Source organism: Seriola lalandi, unplaced genomic scaffold (assembly GCF_002814215.2).
Source record: "Seriola lalandi dorsalis isolate HSWRI2012SDOR001 ecotype SW California unplaced genomic scaffold, Sedor1 jcf7180002054666, whole genome shotgun sequence".
Lineage (NCBI taxonomy): Eukaryota > Metazoa > Chordata > Actinopteri > Carangiformes > Carangidae > Seriola > Seriola lalandi.
The window spans coordinates 368811-391252 of NW_019525219.1; the positions used below are offsets into that span (position 1 = coordinate 368811).

General features: G+C 41.3%; 1 protein-coding gene across 1 annotated transcript in view; it reads right to left on the reverse strand.

Annotated features, from left to right (window-relative positions):
* Positions 1-20325, reverse strand: part of ttc28 (tetratricopeptide repeat domain 28) — a 108401-nt gene extending 88076 nt beyond the window's left edge. Inside the window, exons 1-2 of the mRNA XM_023421195.2 lie at positions 20023-20325; positions 12905-13267 (exon numbers count right to left, since the gene is read on the reverse strand). Coding sequence (XP_023276963.1) covers positions 12905-13267; positions 20023-20052 — 393 coding nt within the window. The 5' untranslated portion in view covers positions 20053-20325. The remainder of the gene's footprint in view (positions 1-12904; positions 13268-20022) is intronic.
* Positions 20326-22442: the final 2117 nt, after the last annotated feature.

A 22442-nucleotide genomic window follows, 5' to 3' on the forward strand; every position in this document is an offset into this window, starting at 1 on the left:
GGGGGGAGAGGGGGGCGAGGGGGCAACACCTCTGCACCACTGACAGTATTGAACAGTGATTGGTTAACAAGATGATAAACCCCTCAGGTTATAAGTTCAAGGTCCACAACACAACAGCTCTGACTGTGAAAGAGAAGAAAAGACGCCTCTGATAACATGATATTATAAGGAATACGTTTTTCAAACAGTGTTCAGGTATTTACGTCTCAAATTTGGGGTCAATTCATGGTTACATTAATTAACTGGAGTTGTAAAGTCTAAAAACCCTCGAAATTATGATATTTTCAGGGATTTGAATTCCAAACCACACCCAGGTAATTACACCTCAAATTTGGGGCAATTAATGGATCATTAAAGATTTTAGTGTAAAAACAACTTAAAGTAACATAAGTACATTTAATCAGTGCCTTAAAAGGACCTTCATTTGTCAATTAAGGTGCTAATTGAAGGGTTTACTCCAATCATGGAGATTATTAATGTATAAATTAATGGATTGTAATAAATTAAGGTATTTTAATGGCTTATATACACAGTTACACGGTTTTCTATTGGAAAACCCAAATTAAGGCCTTTTTAAGGTATAAATTAAGGGATGGATTTAAGACTAAATGTTATATCAATATCAATGGGTAGTTCTGTTTTGGTCTAAATCACGTTGTGTACTGCGGCTTTTTTATCACTTTTATTCTGAAAAGCAACGCTGATGAAGCACAGAGAGTGAACCGAATCCAAAACAATGAGCTGAAAGACACTGAACAGGCCTCACAGCTGAGGGGAGCCGCAGACACGGGGATAATTCTCTGTCATTTGACTCATTGTTTATATAAAATGATTGATTATAGCTGCGTCAGTGGAACCGAGAGTGGATGCAGGATCCATGAAGGTTTTCCTGGCTGTATCATATTAGAAGTAAAGATGTAAATGAACATGGACACTAAGATAAAGAGAAGTTAAAAGAGACTTTTTCATGATGCTTCAGCTGGAGTGGTTTCTCTTTTTCATCATTTCAAAGAAGTTTAAATTATGTTGAAATCAATCTCCTTTCTCTCCGTTTCTTCAGAGCAAAGTTTTACAGCACAAACTTTCTGGAGCTCATGTCGCCTTACAGGGTTACCACGGTTTCCTTTGATAATGTTCAGTTTGAGTAATAAAAGCTGGTCCTCCTCTGTGACCCTTCTGATTCTCTTCTTCTTCTTCTGTTTATTCTACACAGAGATGTTGTGGATAAAGACGACAGCAGCAAGTTCATCATAAATGCAGCTGAGATACTTTACAGGTGTACTGTGTGTGTGTGTGTTTGTGTGTGTGTGTGTGTGTGTGTGTGTGTAGTGATGATGTGGATGTCAGGAGGTAATTGTCCTTTAAGACATTTGAGTCTCACTGTACACAGGTCATCCTGGAGTCAACAACATGGGTGGAATCATATTGATCTTGTGCACCAGTGGCCCAACACACACACACACACACACACACACACACACACACACACACACACACACACACACACACACACACACCTGGTAACCTCAGCTCTTCTGATATTCGACTATATTACTAAGGTGTACCTGACAGGCGTGTTAGTGGAGAGCTGTACACTGAGCCCACTCTGGTCCCTCGGGACACTTGTGAAGGTCATATTTAGCCAGCTGACATAACACTCCTCTCCTCCTCCTCCTCCTCCTCCTCCTCCTCCTCCTCCTCCTCTGGATGTAACAGGAGCAGAGCGTCAGAGAGGAGAAGGTGCTGATAACATGTCTGAGAAATTCACACCTTTGGCACGAAGCGTGTTATTCACCAATTAACAGCAGATTACAGAGAGCACGAAGCGTTCATTCACTGTCAACACTACAGGGCTGCAAATAACTATTATTCATATTATTAGTCTATTGCAGTGGTTCCCAACCTGTGGGCCGCGACCCACTGCTGGGCCGAGACGGTATTACAAGTGGACCAACGAATCATTAGCAAAGCAGTACAATTTTGGTGAGAAAAAAATAATTATAAAAAATACATATGTATAATTAATGTTTTAAAATGATCTTTAAAAGCATTAAAATGTATTAAGGTCAATCACTGTGAGAAGCCAATGACAGGAAGTGTCACGTTGTCGCCGCTGGACAGTCATGTGACAGTAACCTGAATATTTTCAGGGTTTCGGACTGAAAACAAGAAATTTGCTTCATCACTTTGGGCTTTAGGACATTATCATCTGATCAAATGATTAACAAAGAAAATAACTGGCAAATTAATTAATGACAGATGATATACATGAAACACGCCAGAGACAGCTAAACATAACTCGTAAAGTAAATGTTCTGCATTCATTTCTCAGTGTAATCCGTCTCTCTGGAGGAGACCTGAACATGTGAAAGCTGCATATTTGATTACTTATTTCGGTCAGATAATTCCCCCTGCTGTTACGCTTAAGTGGGAAAAAAAAGAAGAAAAAAAAGCACATGCAGCTTTTCAAGAGTTTCACTTAAACTCATGAATATGTAATTTCATTTTTGGGTTAAAGATAAGCTGGGACATACAAGAGAGAATTAACCCCTATCTGATTGTGAAACTGCTGAGTGCTGCGTTCATTAATCCTTTGATGCCGGCGTATTGTGTCGAGTGAGCCCTCGACCGTTCTTCTGTTAGGATAAAGAACAAACAGGCTCACGTAGATTTCTGTTGTTATTGAAACCCTGTGTGGAAGCGAGACCCGGCGCTCAGACAGACAGTTGGTGGCACATATGCCTGGTGGAGCTGGCGAGCCCGGCAGCCTGGCACAGAGTCGCCGGGGCCCTGCCAAACAGATGAGCCTGTTATTATGTTTGGTTTAAATGGTACACAACGATCGACTTCGATGGTGATGAGGAGCTTTCTTGTCTTTTCTCTCTCTCTCTTCATGGTCTGATTTTTGGGGCGTTCCTGGTTCCTGAAGTTAAAGCCTCATTTTGTCACGTGACTCCAGAGACGCAGGAAGTACTGAGATCTTTCACTTCAGTAACTACAGAGATACCACAGTGACAACGCCCCTCATTCAAAATCCTAATCTGCTGATTATTGTCTTGATTAATCAATTAATCAGTCGATCTACGAAACATCAGACGCCAGTGAAAAATCCAGCCAGTGAACAAACACACAGGTCGTTCTTTTTCAACCCTCCGGTACGACCCACAGGAGTGTCTCCTGATGTCAGCAGGTGTACCGGACCTTGGTTGTCATGGTAACAATAACAAACACGCACTCTGTACCGAGAGCAGCCTACCTAGCTTCGTCACCATGGTTACCACAATAACAGTCACGGGTTGGTTAGGTTTAGGTTTTAAGACAGCTATTCGAGTTAAAATAAGTACTTCCTCAACAATAGACGATCTTTGTCGTCATGGTTACAATAATGACAACGTGGTTAACTTTGTCGAACAACGTTCACGGATAATAGAAACAACGTAAACTGCCGGTTTCACACGGGAATCGAACAACGCTCTCACGTGTCATATTCATCCGTCCACCACCTCCTCATATAAGGTTCATTCTACGGTCACCGCACTTTCCCCCTTTGCTCCTGTCATAATTACTACGACCACTTGATGTCGCCTAGCAACAAAACGTAACTATGGGTCATAACAACCTGCTGCACAGACGACCTGTGGGCTCATCTCTATAGTTTTCTTGAGCCTTGTTCCTTGTTTTAACAGTCTAAAATCCTGAGATATCTGTAATGTAAGAGAAGAAAAGGCATCAGAGTCTCACATTTCAGAGGCTGAAACAAATGAAAGTTTGACATTTGTGCTTGAAAATTTATGCATAATTGTCAATAATCGACTAATTGTTGCAGCTCTAAACCTGATTTGGAAGAAAAAACTGAAATGATGAAACCTGGTGACCTTAAAATAAACCTTATGTGATAATAACATTATCTCAGAGAGCCGAGTGTTTCTGTGCGCAGTAACACTGAGGATAAACAGGAACACAGAATGAGAACAAAGCCAGCGTGGCCTCTCACTTCACCGCTCTGTAAAAGCCAGATAGATTATTTACTGCACGAACCAAATGAGCGTCGTCTCCTTTGGGAGGCAACTAAGCACAAAATCCACAATTTTGAATTTCATGTTTCAAGTGATTTTCTTCTCCTTAGACCTTTATGCTCTGTAATAAAAGATATCAGCCCCACACACACACACACACACACACACACACACACACACACACACACACACACACACACACACACACACTACCACACACTAGTCATCTGAGTTTATAAATCCTGAGAACAATTTCACACAAGAAAAAGATAATCCATAATTTGAACCACTGTTGCCATAGTGACAGGCCGGTCCGCTCAGCGACATGAAGCACTGCAACAAGTCCGTTTAATACAGGACAACATGAGGGGGCATCCACGCAGATCTGGAGGCAAACTGACAGAAGATATCTCTCATTTTAGTTGTAGTGGAACATGAGCACGGTGCGTGAAGCATAAATAGAGTGAGGGGAGAAGAACATGGTGCCAAGATAGTTCGCTTACAGCAGAAAAATAAGATAAAAAAAAAAAGACTGATGCAAAAGTTCTAATCAGTTAGAAGCTGACCTAGAAAACCTACTTTCAACTCAGTGGCATCCCAGGATCTAGATAAAGAGCCACAGGGATACAGTTTCTTTATGTTCTGGATCTACCCCAGCGGTCTCCAAGGTGGTCGTACTGGAAACACTTCTGAAGACGTCATTTTAAAAGGATCTTTTTTTTATTTTCATTGTCAACAAATCCCATAAGAAAACCAAAACCAACAACAAATTCAAGTTAAAGCTCAGTTTTACTCGTCACTGAGCCACTCCTGAATTCACACATTTAGTTTTACAGCCAGAGACATCCCCTGTCGTCCAGCAAGAGGCCACAGTCATGCTCGTGGCTCAGTGCTTTGAGCTAAATGCTAACAGCAGCATGTTAGCAGGGGTCATCTTGAGGGAGTCGAGTAACGATGTACATGTCACTATAATAGCAGAAATAGCATTTTATAATGAAATTTTTTATTTAATTGGTTGATTTGGACTTTTCAAATTAACAGTCTGATCCAAAAACACTGAAACCTGATACTTTATGACAGATAAATATTATATTTTATCTTAACATTATATTATAGCCTGAGTAAAGCCTGTAGGTCTACCTCTTGGGCTGCAGGTGTACCCTCCACCAATCAGGGGGTAGAACAGTATTGTATATGTAGCCTGAAAAATCACTTGCTGTTGTTTGCAAAGCTTCATTTTTGTGACTTGGTCATTTTGGTGACTGGATCAAACCCGAACCTTGGTGATAATCTAGCTAGCATGCTAGCATTGCTACTTACATCATGATCTGCATTGACGCTTGTACCCTCATACCTGCTCCACTACACTACTTTCTAAAAAGTGCAGTTTATAGAACTTACACTGCTCTTATTCATCACTGCCAGCGACCTCTCAATCAGTTTGAATGATCACGGTGCTGATGTGCTGTTCTCCTGGTGGACACAGTGGGATAATGTTGTAATCGTGATGCTTTTATACCATTGTGATGAGATGAAGAGTCCAGTTGATAAACAACAAGATTGACAGGCTTGTCAGATTTATGCCGCCGTTTCATTATTTTAAGTGTGCCTCATAAAAAGGAAGACCGTAAGCCAGGATGTGAACCCTGCTTGTGTTACACACACTCCCATCACATTCCCAAAAACTCTTTGAAGCTCAAACCCAACCTCTCCCGCCTCCACCGACACCCACACAGACATCACAGGAGTCCCAAATACGTGATTGTTCATTAACCTCAACCTCTGTCTTGAAATAGCAACATACAGCCCATTATTAGTGAGTCATTCCCCCTGCTGTTTATCTCTCCTCTCTTCTTTCTGTTTTTTCTTCCTTCAGGTTTATTACTCAGAGGCCGCTCTGTTCCAAAAGCACTGAGGGGTAACCGAGAAATCCCAAGACCGACGTCAAGGACGACAAGTCCCAAAGTAAAGCATGGAGCTATATGCAGCGATGAGGGACCAGTGGGCTCAGTGAAAACATGCAGCAGTTAAAGGATCATTCTGGTTTGTCACAACTTGGACCTTATTTTTATCCTCTGTGTGTTTGTTGCTTTATTTGCTTGTTTTTAATCAGTTTTCTTAAACATAGTGATATTGTGCAGGTATTTTTCAACATTTCTCTTGATCTTAATAAAAACCAGACACGAATGGTGTTGAAATCTATGACCTTGTTCAATTTGGTGCAGGTCCAGATCATCTCAATTAATCCAATGCTTTAATCATTGGCCTCCCACTTACTGCTAATTAGCAAATATTAGCATGTTAATGCGTGGAACTAAGATGGTGAACATGGTAAACATTATATCTGCATCATGTTTCCTGGCTGAAGCTCAAATGCTACTTACATAATGTTCTTTGATGCTAATACCGAACAACATTTACATCTCGTTCTCATCAAAGTAAAGGACGTCGCCTCAACAACGTCCGACAGGGTGAGAATCATGTACAGTCGGACCAACTGTTTACCCTGATTTAAATTCTGCTTGTGCTCTGGTCATTTGGTGTTCGAAGCCGGGACATAAATCCTTATCGTGTGACGTTCATTTTCACTCATTCACACTCCGACAGCGGTCACACCACACCGTCTTCAAGTCTCTCTTTCATTATCTCCCACTGCTGTTATCTTTTCTCCTTCCTCTGCAGTTCTGTTTGCACGGACAGGCGAGGCACCAGACTGTGAGCAAGAGAGATGTACGCAGAGGGAGGATAAAGAAGGGAAAAAAAAGAAAAGAGAGAGAGAGATTCCAGTAGGACGGTTGCTGAGACAGCAGAGTTTGGTCAAGTCTGGCTGTGTGTGAGCAGATGTCTTACAGCAGCGTATGAACCAACACTGCAAGCAGAGAGGTAGGAGCGTATCTCTCGATTGATACCAGACAATTAGGCTCCACTTCTAGGCAAAATCAAAACTCATTACACTCTGCAGGCGAGAGGTAGTGCAAGTCTGGGTGTGTTTGTGTGTGTGTGTGTGTGTGTGTGTGTGAAAGAGCGAGCAGCAGGTTATTTGCTGATGTTCACGTTTCTCCATGTTATCAAATTCACTTACAGATGAGAAGCTGTGAGGTGCAGCACATCTGGCCCTGCTGCTGCTGCTGCTGTTAATGGGAGCGATAAGGTGTAGGAAAAGAAGTGAAGAAGAAAACGGGAGAGAGAATGCAGAGTGATTATAAAAACCCAGACACTTAAAGAACAATTAACACACTTCCCCTCCACAAGAGGTGACGGAGCAGCTATTAAAGCAAACACAGTATCCTATCTCTGCGGCGTCGGACAGCCTTTTAGCCGGGCTTGGATCACATGGATTGTGCATGCCTGTGAGCTGCAAAGCCTCATGTGATGTGGGTCATGGGGGGGGGGGGGGGGGGGGGGGGGTTAAAAAGGAAAAGTTGTGTTTGAGCTCCCCGTGGTTGTGACCAGGCCGTTCCCCCGGTGCACCAGTGCTGCACTCTAGTGGCTGCATCGGAAACACATCCTTTTCATTTCAATGTGACTCATTATAACAGATTTGGTAATGATTTATTTTGCAGATCCTGAAAACGTCTGCAAAGTTTCCTGGAAAGACGTAGAAGACATTTGGAGCTAATTACAGGGTGAAATCAAGAAAAGTGATCTGAATCAGATTTTCTTCCTGCAGGGCTGCAACTAACTATTACTTTTGTTATATATTAACCGCTTGATTTTGTTTGTTTTTTGATTAACTGATTGATTGTTTGGTCTATAAAATGTCAGAAAATAACTAGAGCCCAAGATGACATTTACAAATGTCTTATTTTATCCAACTAACAGTCCAAACCCCAAAGATATTCAATTTAAAATGATATAAAATCTTCACATCTGCATCACAATTGGCTAATTGATAAAACAGTTCATTCTTGCATCCCAGAGCTCAAAGCGACGTCTTCAAATTGCTCGTTCTTTGTCCGAGAAACAGTTAAAACCCAAAGAGATTCAGTTTACAATGAAAGCAGACAATAAACCCACATTTAAGAGGCTGGCACAGACAGATTTTTGTCATTTTGTTGCTTCAAAAGTGACTCAAACAATCGATCAATTATCGAAATAGTTGACAACTGCGTGAGAGACTAATAACTGCAGCTCTGAGTTGTTTGAGGCTGATTTGAAGAGTTCTGAAGAGAACATACAAAAACAACTAAATCCAACGGGCACATGCACAAAAGCCGAAGTGGAGCAGACAAAGTGAAATATCTCCCTGTTGGAAACTTACTCTGCTCACATGGTCTGCAGTAAGTCCTGGATTACCCTACTGACCCAGACTGAGTTCTCAATGACACAATTTCGGATGTAGCACAAACTCTCCAGAGAACATTACAATCAGATCGTCAGAGTCCCTCTCAAGTCATGGGGTCTTAAATTCGTCCGACCAGGGAGAAACCCAAACCTGAGCACACTGAATCTTTTCACTTCTTTAAATCACATTACAATGTAAACTCTGTCATGTGGAGAACCTTCCCAAACCGGCCATTTTAGGCCCCCGAGTCCCACTTAAAGGGACGGGACTCTGTGCTTTCTCCGCCCGTATGTCAGTAATATTTTAGCAGCATGTGGTTACAGAGTAGTTTCTTAATGACAGGGGAAGCCTGAGCGGTGCGGGGCCAGCTCCGCGGCCTTCTGCGTAAACAGGCGTAGCTGGCTGCCATCTGGTTGGCTTCCACTTCAGAGCGGAGAGCCCGTCGTCGTTTACTGATCATCTGCACTGATTCCAGCTACAACTCCCACAGCAGAATATTCAGGAACAGTTTAGGACAGGCCACACGATTAAAGGCCCACTTCACCCAACTTACAGAAAAAAAAACTTCCTCTCGTTTACTTCTACAAAGAGTCGAGCCGTTCAGATTGTTAAGATTTTGATTTATTTGTCTCTGAGATTTCTGTCTCTACTCCGGTGTAATGAAGGTGAAAGAAATTCAACATCATTTTCTCTTTCCAAAAATGGCGTCCCTGTTTTCACTGGGGCTGTTTCTTCTGTAGACGTATGATGAAAACTGTTCCCAGAGAGGTTTGTGAATCAACCTGAGCAACCAAAAACAGCAACTCACAAGTATTCACAACATCAAATACTCTGACTATTACTTCCTTGATGAAGTTATTAATGTTTTTTTGCTCTATTAATGTAAATAAAATTAGGAAAATTGTGAGAAGAGTCGAAGATGACATCTTCAAATGTCTAATTTTGTTGGAACAACAGTGAAAAAGTCAAAGATGTTCTATGTACAGTGATGTAAAACTAATACTCAGATTTGAGACACTGGAACCATCAAATTTTGGGCATTTTTTCCTTGAAACATAAAAAACAACTGATTGAAAGTCATTGATTAATTTTCTGTTCATTGACTAATCAATTAATCCACTAATTATTTCGGCTTTCAAAATTTGAGCCATGTTAAAACCTGGAGACATAAAACCAAATCTGTTTTTCATGGCTAGTTATCAGCTTAATGTTCTTGGTAAGGAGCAATCTCTACACAAGGTCCATTTAGGAGCTGCTCTGGAGCTTTCGACTGCTTCACACGGTCTTCATCATCATCATCATCATCTCGCAGTGATGAACCCACAGAGAAATATCACCCGAATCTTTTAACGTCTTCTGAGTTGGTGGGGACCAGAAACTGAGGGTGAATATGAGACTTAAATTGATGGTGTGGACACAAACATGACTACAAATAAATGACAATGTTAATCTGTGTCAACACAATGTGTAAATAAGCAATATTGTTTTTAACAATCTCTAACTTTTGGTCACCCTGTCCTTAAATTTGTGGCTGAGGGTGAATTGTCCAAAAACGGAGCGAACTCGGACACGCTACTTTATCTTGAAGCAGATCTGGTGCCATCCATCTGCTGTTGTGCCTCTTTTCTCGGACATGAGAGGCCCAAACAGACGTCTTTATTTGTGGGACCAAAGAGTGAAGCAGTTTGTGTGCAGAAGCAAGAGTTTCCCAGACTGCTAAAGGCTTAGGAATCTGAATAAATGCACCTGTGTGGCGGTAAAAAGGCTTTTTGAAAGTACCTAACAACTTAACAAAAAAACACACAGAGCGAGTGCGCGGCTGACAGCAAACATTCATACACAAAACAGTCAGGTCTGTCGGAGAGAGAGAAAGGCTTTCGCTCCTGCAGCAGTTTTACTTCAGTGAACTGACTTCATTTGAATCACAAAGGAACAAAAGGCTTTCTCAAAAAGCTTTGCGCTGAATGCAACGACAGAAAAGATAAAGCTGCACAAAAACAACATGAAAACACCATCAAAATGCAAAGAAGTTTTGTCATTCTGAACTATGTTGTTATCCAGATAAGCACACAAACATATGCGACTTTTGACCAGTTACACCCCTCTGTTCCCATGACCGTGTGTGTGTGTGTGTGTGTGTGTGTGTGTGTGCCTGCGATACAGTGAGTGTGTGTTTGAGACTGTTGTGCCAACAGAGAAGTCGACAGGGGCAGCAATGGGACAAACTGTGGGAGGTAGAACAGAAAAGGAGAGAAGAAAAGAGAGGAGAGCGAAGCCGGCCGGCTGAAGAGCAGAAAGAGAGAAGTGAAGCAGAAGTAAACGTCGCTCTCAGAGAGACTCTCTCTTATTGGTAGTTCATTAGTCTTGACCTTGCCTTTGACCCACGGTGAATGCTGCAGCAAGCTCACTGCTATGACACCGCCACTATACAAGCCACACAAACACACACACACACACACACCCACACACACAAACACACACACACACCCACACACACAAACACACACACACACACACACACACAAAGGAATGCTGCTTCTGTTATTGTCTTTAAGTGCCAAACTCAGGCCAAGGCCTAGCCAGGGTTTCAAAAACAAAATAACAGCCGTGCGAAGCTCTGTCTCACACACACACACACACACACACACACACACACACACAAACACACTGACATATACACACCCAAACACCACTTCCGTCCATTCTCTCTCACAGAGAAAGGAAGCCGAGTCGAGCTGGCCGGGCCCCAGTCGTCCAGACAGAGGCAGCCTGGCAAACCCTGTCTCATGCCTGCCTGCTTCCCCGCTCTGAATGGCTTTCAAAGACTCTCCGAGCCCTCGCCATCCTTCACTTCTCCCCTCGCTGCTGACTGTGTCGGTGGATGTAAAGGGCCACTTCAAGTGTGAAGGAGAAGAACCTGATGCAGTTTCCAGACGTTCGTTTATCTGCTAAATGTGGCGGAAATGTGAAACACTGCACTTTTTAATACGACTCATTCTCTCTCACACGTCACTGAACCTGCCTCACACCACTGGAAATTAAAACCATATAGTCATGAAACTTCACAGGCGTTGAAGATAAAAATGCTCTATCGCGGTATCTATAATATATCAATGAGGGGAGGCTAAATAAGTGAAACACCTCTGTATGATGCAATACAGCAAGTCTGCATTCATTTTCTATGAGAAAAGAGGATTCTGAGAAAACAGGCAACAAGAAACCGACTAGAGATACATGAAAAGAAAGGAGTTGAAAGTTGGAATATTTAAATTTTATGTAAATGAGGAGGTCCTCGGCAGTTTCCAAAAAAAACAACCAAAGAGAAAGCGAGGCAGCGGCGGGAATTAGAAAAACCATCAACTGCACTTTCTGGAATTCCACTATTGTACGACCTAAATGCCCCTGAGGTTACAGATACAAACAAACATGAAGTTTGTTTGGTCCAAAAGTCACGTAAACTCCTCAAGAACGCTGTTGTTTATGTGTTTGCTAACGTACAAGCTGCTTGCTAGCTTGAAAGCATTAATATACAAAATCAAAAATCAAGAATATTACATGTTATTGAATCAAACATAACCCATGAGTTTAACTGAAATCATGTTATAGAATCGAGGTTTTTCTTTATGTGCGTTGCCTCTGCAGCCTCCCATGACGTGAAAGTGCCCACAGCAACAACACAAGAAGAAGTGGCGGCCATGATGACACATGCAATGTTTACCTCCAGCTGTTCGTCTCTGTAATACGACCAGAGATGATACCACAGCATGACAAACTGAAAGTTGAGAAACTTCAGTCTATATTTTTATATCGCCCAACCTTACATCTCTCTCTGATGATGTACGGTTAGAGAACACACTGACACACTCTTACATCAGCACCAACACCGTCTCCTTGTTTGGCTCCGTCACTGTCATCACACTGCGTCTGCCAACACCAGCATATTTACAGGGATATCTCATTATGCTGAGTTAAATGTGTACGCTGTCCTTTTCAAACGCACTCATCAAACAAAGAAAGACTGTACGGCACAAGCTTTACATTACGCTCTAAAGGCACAACATGGGGACCGCAGCGGCTAAATAGCAGGCTTGTGTTCAGCTGCCGTACACCGGTAACAATCAAAAGTTTAGCCAAACAAGCTGTCTGACAGGATCTGGGATGGAGAGAGGGGAAATGAGGACTTGCTTCTTTCTGTGCAGCCAGTTAAAGATTGTCGGCTCTAACTTGGCAAAACCACAGGAAAGAAAAGCTGTGATTATTTCCAGCAACAGGTGATCAAAGATACTTCAACATGCTGACCTGTACATGAACTCCTGACAAACAGAGAGGAAGCCAACAGAGAGGGTAACATATTGATTATAAAGGTTTATAATTAGCTGTATTCCCTCTGCTCCATGTAGACGTACAGTAGATGTAGCTTTAATGAGATGATTTTGAGAGGCAGGCAAGTGAAGAACCCATTCAAACATCCATCACACATCCATCTAACCATCTACTTAATGGACACATCCACTCTTCTGCTCCATAAAACCCATTCCCCACTCTTAGCTGCGGTGCCTTCATCACGCTGTGTGATTTAGCAACAAGGGGTCAAAGCTCTTACCTTGGGCCATTTGGGATTGATGACACGTGCTTTGACCGCGTCGTCCAGAGCCGTGCTGTACTGACCCAGTCTGAGATAGGCGGCCGAGCGGTTACTGTACAGGATGCAGTTTTGGGGGTCAGCAGTCAGGGCCTCGCTGTACAGACGCACAGCCAGGGCGTACTCCCCCTGCTGGCAGGCCTGGTTACTGCGACGCACGCGCTCCAGGAACTCCGCTTTGCTCAGGCCGGGGGGGGTGCAGCCGGACGGTCGCTCTGTCCTTTTCAACGTCGGGGCTGAAGGCATCACAGGGGAGGAAGAGGAGGAGGATGACGAAGGAGGGTTGGTGGTCCTGCTGGTGGAGCGAGAACCAAACAGGGAGAACTGGGGAGCAGAAGGGGAGGGAGAGGAGAGACTGGTTAAATGTTACTTCATTCAAAAAGATTTCCTTGTTCCAGCTTCTCATATCTGAGGATTTTCTGCTTTTCTCCGTCTTATATCATTGTAAAATCAATATCTTTGGTTCTTGGATAATTGGTCGATTCTAGGAGAATTTGATATTTTCACCAATTTATTTTTACTTTTCACAAACGTCACAACCAAAACAACCAGAAGATTAATTCCACACTTAATTCTTATATTATTTGAAATTTGTTTAAATTTTTATGGTTTTATTTCATGTAATTTTGTAGATGTTGGTGTTGTATGTTGTATAATCATCAGTACTGTTTGACTAGTTTGGAAACTGGGCCTCGGTCTTCGTCATACGGAAGTAGGCTTGGTTTCATCTGAACTGGGTTGGAAGAACGTCCTGAACATCATTCCAGCACCTTCAATTAGTAATAGTAAATAGTAGAAAATAATTCTGACTGGTAGTTTCATACATAATAATGTGGGTCGGTGAACCTTCAGAAAAATCCATCCCTTTGTGCCTGTCATTTTGGGTGCGAATGAGAGCGGGCTGCGTACGTGTCACTTAAAAGGTCAGATTGATCAAATTACATGAGAAATAAAAAATAAGTTTCAACAGACAAATGAATTGTGGTTTTGGCTGCTGTTACACAAGTAAAGAAAACATCTTCTTGCAAACAGAATCCTGCCCAGGACGACACAGAAACTGCAGCAGCCTCATTTGCATGATATGATCGTGTAGTTCCTGGCAAATGGGACACCAAAGTGCTGCGTGCACTTTTCTCTCCTGCTTGGTGGTAACAGCTCAAATTCCTCAGAGAGATGGAGAGAGAAAGGAGGAGAGTCAGGCAGAGACTCAGGCAGTCAGATGAGGGTTTTGTTCTTCTCCTTCGTTTCTGTCACACCCGCTGAAACTTTGTGTAAAATGTGCGCACTGAGGTTAGCTCGCTGCAGCTTTAACGTTGAACCGATGCCTCCCTCCCTGATCTGGTGTTTCCAAATTTGTCCTTTCACCAGAGCTTACACCAAGGCCTTCATTATATCTCTCTATTCCCGCTCTCTCTCTCTCTCTCTCTCTCTCTCTCTCTCTGACACACACACACACAAACACACACTGAAATGTTTGGATACACACTTCAAATATGTAGACTGGAGGGATTCCGAAAAACTTGCAAATGCATCATCCAACAGCTTTGAGTGAGAAGCAAGAGCATAACGCTGTTTGGAAAGGCAATGGAAATAGATTTGAAATAAACTGCAAGAAAAAAAAATGTCTGGCAGTCTCACACCATCAAGTCTGTGAAGATTCGGGTCATTTTACATTAACACTGGACAGCTGCTACTTTTTGTACCATTTCGACGACAAAAAGTTGGAGTGTAGTTTAGGTTTATTTCATATTTTTTAAACGTTAAGGGAGGTGAGGAGGGAACGAGCTGAGGCAAAGATACTGTGTGAGGTGAAAGGGACAGGTGCATGCAGGTGTACTACAGTATGTAATATAAAGAGTGTATTTAGTCCAGAACAACTTGTAGGATTTCTTCTATTGGACACACAGCAGATTTACACGAGACCAAACAACACATCAAACGTCTCCATCTTGGCTCATCAAGTGAGCTGCAAAACATAATAACATCTCGAGTTCTCAAGTCCATTTAACATTCACTGTTTACCTAATGGCATTCTTAATTAAGTGTGTCTCTCACAGATGGGGATGTGATTCATTTTGTAAACAGTGGAGCTGCAGGCTGTTAATTGTGAGATTTAGGTGTGTTTTTTGTCACTGATCTTGGCACAGCCTTTGTAAACAGTGAGGTCAACAGTGAATGGATTAAAAAAATATCCAAAATAAAAGACGCTTAAAATCTTCTGCTTGGATCTGTTTTTCACGTTATTTATGCAATTAGTCGTTCCACTAAATTACCTGCAAGTTGAACTTAAATTAGAAGTTGTTTCACAAAGGAAATTCTTCCAGATATGAAACACTCAAATTATTAAAGGTACTTTCTCAGATTTGTCTTGTCTCGTCTCTGGAAGGGAAATTACAGACAATTTACTTCCAAATATACAAATTATTTCAAAGCCTTCTCCACACTGTGAGAAATAAAATTCTGGTTGAGAAACATTGAATTTTTCATGTATTATTTTATATATTTGAATTAGGAGTCATCAAATATAAATATTCTGAGTCTAAAATACTAAAAACAGCTGTTTTTGGTATTAGCTACAGCCCGGAGGAGTACTGCTCAATCCACAATTCACCGTCTTCTGACAGAGCTCATTTTTCAGCTGTTCTCTCCAGCATGCCATCACCATTCATGAATGTGCCATGTTGTTATGAAACACTTGTTCAAATATGACGAGTGTGATATGAAGCAGAGCTTGTTTAACGTGTTACCAGGGCTGTGTTTGCAGAAATAAACAAAGACGGCCACATATCATGAGTGTGGAACTTATGCGTAAATCTCTGAGCCTATTACTATTGAGTACAGTTAATAGAGCACATGAAGAAAAGTGAGTGGGGGGAGTTTAGTGTGGACTCTTGTAATCACACGGTTTACTTTACAGATTTCACAGAGCTGGTTATGTACGCTGTTGTGTTCTCTAAACAGAGGCCTGACTTCGCTGAAGCCTCTCCTCGGTGTTGCGTGGGAGCACCTGAACACAAACTGCAAACGGTTTGTAAGAGCTGAAGTCACGTTTCTGAGGCAAAGTGAAAACTGGAAAATGAGAGAGTGGAGTTAATAACCTAAGCATATAGTACAATACTGTACTCAAGTACGATTTTGAGGTACTTGTATTTTATTTGAGTAATTCCACTTTATGCTACTTTATACTTGTACATTTTGGAAGCAAAATATTGCCAGCTGTGACTAACAGTTACTTTGCAACTTCAAATTAATAATACAAACTGGTAAATTATTATCTAATATTATAAATCAAGCCACACAGCGGTATATAAAATAGTCTGAAATGTCCTGCTGTATGATGAATAGTATATTTTCATTCCTTCAAAATACATTTTGAATGCAGTGCTTCTTCTTTGAGTGAGTCTTGGCCAAAATGGCGTCATAAAGATGACACACAAACTGACACCGAACACTAAAAAAAGGAGGAAAAACAAGAGATGCACTGATTGGAGTCACTTGATTAGCATCAGTGCTGATACTGACCTAATTAAATGGATCTGCAAGACTTTATGGCTCCACATCAACGGGTCTTCATTCAGCTCTGTTCATTGATGCTTACGTTACCGTAGATACTACGCCGCGTTCTGCTTTTGCTTCACAATAAATAAATGTGAAGGCAAAGACAAGCCTTTATTCTGAAATTTTGTTTTTACTTAACCTTTATTTAAGCAGGAAGTCCCTTGAGATTAAAATCTCTTTTTCAGAGGAGACCTGGAAAATAACATTTGCAGTTTGGTGACGTAAGATTTACTCTATAAAGTTTATCTAAAACTAGATTTAGACATTTTGAGCTTAATAAAAGGAAAACAGCTCAGTGAACCTTTAGAGAGCTGGAGTTAAAAACACGCTGTGGAGGAGCTGCGTTGCTAAGCAGTGTGGTTGTGGTTGACAAGCAAACAGATGGAAGAAAAGCACAGGTGAAGTGGGATGGTGAAGATGTGCAGAAGCATGTAATTATGTTCAGTGAAGCCTCTTCCACCTCAGTCTGTTTTTGGAACGTCTCTGTCTGAACACAACACCAGTGATCCTACCACTACAACTGTGTGTGTGTCACATGTATAAGAACTGCATGCGATGGTGTGTCTGTTGTTATGAGGCTGTAATTAAAATTAGTGCAGACGTAAAATAGATGGTGTATGAACATTCACACTTTACGTTTCAGAATTTAGATACGGTCTCATGTTTCCTTTTACACTAAACAATGATTTCATTAAATTGGGGGGGGGGGGGGGGGGGGGGGGTTGAGTTTGGCTGATGAAAGCAATATCGAGGAAGAGAAAATTTGGATTGGAAATGCATCAAACACATTGGAAATGACTGCATTTCTCTCTACTAGGAACAAAACCAGTAGATATTACATGAAAACAACTGCAAATTGCCCATTTCAGTCCTTAAAATGTTCTTCCATGGATTTGAATTAGGACGTTGATGTATTTTTCACTCAACTCGTCCTTTTCCAAACCACATGCGTGTGCAGTCAGCTTCATCAGGATGTGATTTGATTCGTTGTGTCACCTGTCTGTGATGTTTGATATTGCAGGTGCAGTTATTACCACATGCACACACACACACACACACACACACACACAAAATGTACATGCAAAACAGTTGACAAGTTGACAGCACTACGTCGCTCAGCAGGACGTTTCCACTGACAGTTTGTTATCGAAAGTGTCACTGCTGACATATGTATTTGCACTACAACACACACACACACACACACACACACACACACACACACACACACACACACACACACACACACACACAAAAGGACCAAAAAAAGACAGGAACACAACATGAATATCCTGTGCAAGTCATTCCAATATCACACACACACACACACGCACGCACACACACACACGCACACACACACACACACACACACACACACACGCACTTCCCCTGTCTCCTGTCTTACTACTCCCAGCCGCCTTTTTCAGTCCAGGTCAAAGGGAGTACATTCCTGGAGAACAACACACACACACACACAGACTTACACTGCGGGGCTGAATACCTGAAGGAGGAAATTGTGTCCCTCAGCGTGAACCTTTGTTCTTTTAATATAAGTCATGTTGTAGGTGAAGCATCGAGACAACAAGCTCTTATTAACTGCAGCCACATACAACATATGACGCCATGATGTTAGCTGAGAAGAAAGTTGATTTATTTATATTGTACATTTGTATGAGGTCAAGACTAAAGTTAACATGTTTTTAGCATCAGTCAGTGTTATGGCTCTACATGAGCAGAATGAAAGAATTATGGCCTGACTGATATTACAGTGGATTAGAGTTGAAAATTAGTCAATCAACTGATTAGCTGAGCGACAGAAAATTAATCTGCAACTATTCTGGTAATTAATTAATTGTTAGGTTTTTTTTTTTTTTTAGAGCAAAACTCCCTGGTCTCTTCTAGTTTCAGCTCCTCAGATGTGAATATTTATTTGCTTTTCTTTGTCATATTTGATAGTTAACTGAACATTTTGGAGTTTTCAACCGTTGGTTGGATTAAACGAGCATTTTCAAAACCTCAAAAATCACCTCAGTGTCAGAGAAACTTTAATTTTTCAGTATTTTCTGAGATTTAATATCATTCAAACAATTAATTAACTGAAAAAACAGCTGGCAGATTAATCGATAATGAAAGTTGTGTATCAATAATACTGACTGTACCGAACTGGACATTTTACAGTTGAACCTGTCATTGCCCTCTGGAGGACAAACTTTGTAATGGTGATACTTAAAGCTGTAACTAACACTCAATAAATCTGATTATTTTCCTTCAAAACCTGATTAATCCCTTTGTCTTACAAATGTAATGTTGTCTGCAATGACTTCTCAAAGTGTGTTGTTTATTTCCAACCAATAGTCCATTCTCAAAGATATTCGATTTACAATGATTTAAAACAGAGAAAAGCAGCTAATGTTCAAATTGGAAAAACTGCAACCAATTCATTCTTTAAGTTTTGGATTGATAAATTACTTAACAATTTGTCAAAATAATTGGCATTGGATTTTCTGTCAGTCGACTAATCACTTTCAGTTTATGGTGTAAAAAGACAAACTTTAACAGTGACATTGTCAATCACCCACCGGCCAACATCATACACAGATACTGATAAACACACTTTCAGCTAATATTTCAGTCTCTAAAAAGAATCAGTTCCTAAACCTCTGATACACACTTCCCTCCGCGATGCCTTTTACTTTGCTGCTTTTCAGGTTACTTCTTTTTCTGGAATAAAGACTGAGGAAATTCGAGGTCTGCGCCAGCTCTCAGATCTTTGAAATTCAGGCATTCCTGTTAGTCACTGCTTATTATCAATAAACAACATGCAATAAATGTAACTGTACTATACTATTCTGTTTTATTGTATGTGTCTTTTTATATTGCATGTGTTTCTTTTATATTTTTGTTTTAATGCATTTTTAAGTCTTTTGTAAAGTAGTTTACCTTGTTGTTGAAAGTTGAAATGCAAATGAATGAACCTTGTCTCACCTTCTTTAACTCTTTTAATCTATTTAATGAGGATAGTGTTTGATATATTTGATTTTGGCTGCTTTTCAGCTATAATTAAATCAAATTAATGAATTAAATAAAATCATTAAATTGTATTAAATGACCCCTACCTTTTGACTGTTAAGTCGTAGCTAACACCGACTTAACAAGGTGATATCCTCAGGCATAAGTGAAGGGTTAAGAGGGTTTTCAAAGCAGATGGAAGTGGAGTGGAAAAGTTGCTTTGCAGTGACCCCATCATGCAGCCTCCTCTGCAGCCTGACAGAAATCAGATGGCAGCTGTGTGTAATCTCCTAACAGTAGTTTCAAAATAAATCCTACAGGATGGAAACTCATGATGAGCTGTGAGCTGCCTGTTTGTCTGTAAACTGTCACACTGTTAGAATTTGTGCAAACGGGCTTTCTTTCTTTTTCCTCAGCCTCCCGTAGGTTACACTGCCACCCAGACCGATCACAACAGCGGATCGTGACATCTGTGAAACCACTAAATAAGTCATTGGTTTTTCCACTGGCCTTACCTTTTCTTTCCTCGTTCTTTGCTTTTCCATCTCTGTCTGCTAAATCCGGCGACAGCGGCTCCAAACTTTCATCCCACAGCTGCAGAGAAGCAGGACAGGAAAACACTCAGCCACCATCCAAAACAATACAAGCCCTGAAGTTCACTGAAGCTTATCCAGAGTCTACTGCGCTTTGAATAACCGATGAAGTTAAGATGGGGAGACTCGTGTGCTATGTCGCGATCCTCCACAGTTTTTCCTGAGGAAAGTTAATCCAGAGTAAGTGCGCCATGTTCCCACAGCCGATCCTCTCCCCTTAGCGGAATTTTTGTCCGGTGAGAGGCGGGGATCCGGTCGGCTCCATGGCTGCAGCCTTCAGCAAGGTTTCAATTACATTTTCATGACATCAGAGAGGAGTTGAGTTACCTGACAGATATTCATTACAACAGGCCTGTACGCACTGTTACCGTGACAGTGTGGTGAGTTAGGAGGAGTTTAAAAGTAATGGTACTTTATTTGTGGAATAAATGCTCAGTTTATCATGGTTTTTAACTTTTATTGGGATTCAAACAAACAATAATTAAACACATGGAACATATGTTGTATAAATGACAGGAAGCAAATATTCCCCAGCTGTGTTTTTCTGTTTTGAAATGTTCTGTAGACTATCGTCAATGCCACTAGATGCCGCACTGGATCAACAGCATCTCAGACCAAAACAAATGTTCCGCCGGCCACAACCCCCCTCACCCTCCCTTTAATTCCTCAGTCAGCAAGGTGTTACAAAGCCCAATGAAAGCCGGATAAACACACAACAAGAAGCTTAACTTAAAGTAACCGTGTATACACGAAAACAAACAAAAAACAAGCTAACCACAACCGTTAGCCCGCGCTAGCATTGCCGCGATATGCTCCAAATGCTTACAGTTAGCCAGCTAGCGATAGCAATGTTAGCTAACATTATCATGGCCGCTGTAGCCGTTACTAATGACAACAGATATGTACCCATCAAGTTACTTACACATAAGGAGAAGAAAGGCCAGCTCCAAATCATGCTGGGCCATTTAGCAGCTCATAGGACGCTCAACCTCGGTAAATCCAGCCGAGAATTGGCTCCATGAGACTGGGAAAGAAATTCAGCCTTGAACTTATCCGCTCCTAACAGCCACAAGAGCCGGTAAGAACTGTTAGCCGAGCCGTTGGGCCCCATAGTCAATCCACCTATGCTTTCGTGTTATCTCTATCTTTGCTAGAGTCATTTATACACAAAAAAAACACGGTTTCGTCAATGGAGGAAATCTTAAAAGGTGGCTTTCACCTGACCAACTGTTTCATCTTGCACATGGGCGGTCCCTGTGTGTTTATAAACATGGAGAGGGCCAACTGTTTGATTACTACCGTACATGCTAACAGCACACGTACAGGCACTAACACGCATGCGCGGCCAGACCAGAACACACAGAGGGGGTGTGGCTTCATTCTCTGCTCAAGATGCTATGACTCCATGATATGTTTACATAGAAAATAACTGCTTGCTGCTATATTGCTGTTTAAAATCTAATTTACTGAACATTTAAATAATTAGTTCAATATTTTCCCAAGCAGACACTTTTATAGTCGGAAAGGTTGATAATCTTAAATCTGTCTATTAAATATGAAACTGCCTGAGCCAGGAGACATTTAGCTTAGCTTAGCATAAAGACTGGAAACAGGGGCAAACAGCTAACCTGGCTCTATTCAAATGTAACAAACCCCACCCATCATCACCTCCAAAGCTCACTAGCTAATATCTCCTTTATTTTCTCTGTTCATAGAGTAAAAATAAAAGATTGTGGTTTTATAGGGGTTTATGTGTGGGAGTTTCTCCTGTTTGCCTGGAAAACTCACTGTGGTGACAGGAAGTCACTGCCTGCGGCCAAGAAATACATATAACCTCAGTAAAACTTGTCATTTTTACACCTGAGATTTTGTACATAAATAAATGAAATATAATGTTTTTATTAGGGCAAATTTACTTTTTAACACAGCCAAGCTAGCTGTTTCCCCCTCTTCCCAACCTTAATGCTAAGCTAAGCTAACCACTACTGTCTCTAGCTTCATATTTGTTGTACAGACACAAGAGTGGCATCAATCCTATCATCTTAAGAGTCTTGTTGCTAGAAAACAATAAGCGTGTTTCCCAAAATGTCAAACTATTCCTTTAAATTTAATGAGTCATACATACATCATAAACCAAAAATATCACAGTGTGTTTCTTATGTACAGATATTTACATACTTTCCCCCCCACTTAGGCCTCTCCTTTTTCTTTGCTTTCATCACAAAAGATTTGCAACAACACAGTACAAACATTTACATGTACAGTAAGTGCAGAAACAGTGATTAGGGAGCAGGACTGTAGCCATGATTTCAGACATACTGAGGTCAGGAGTACGCCCCCCC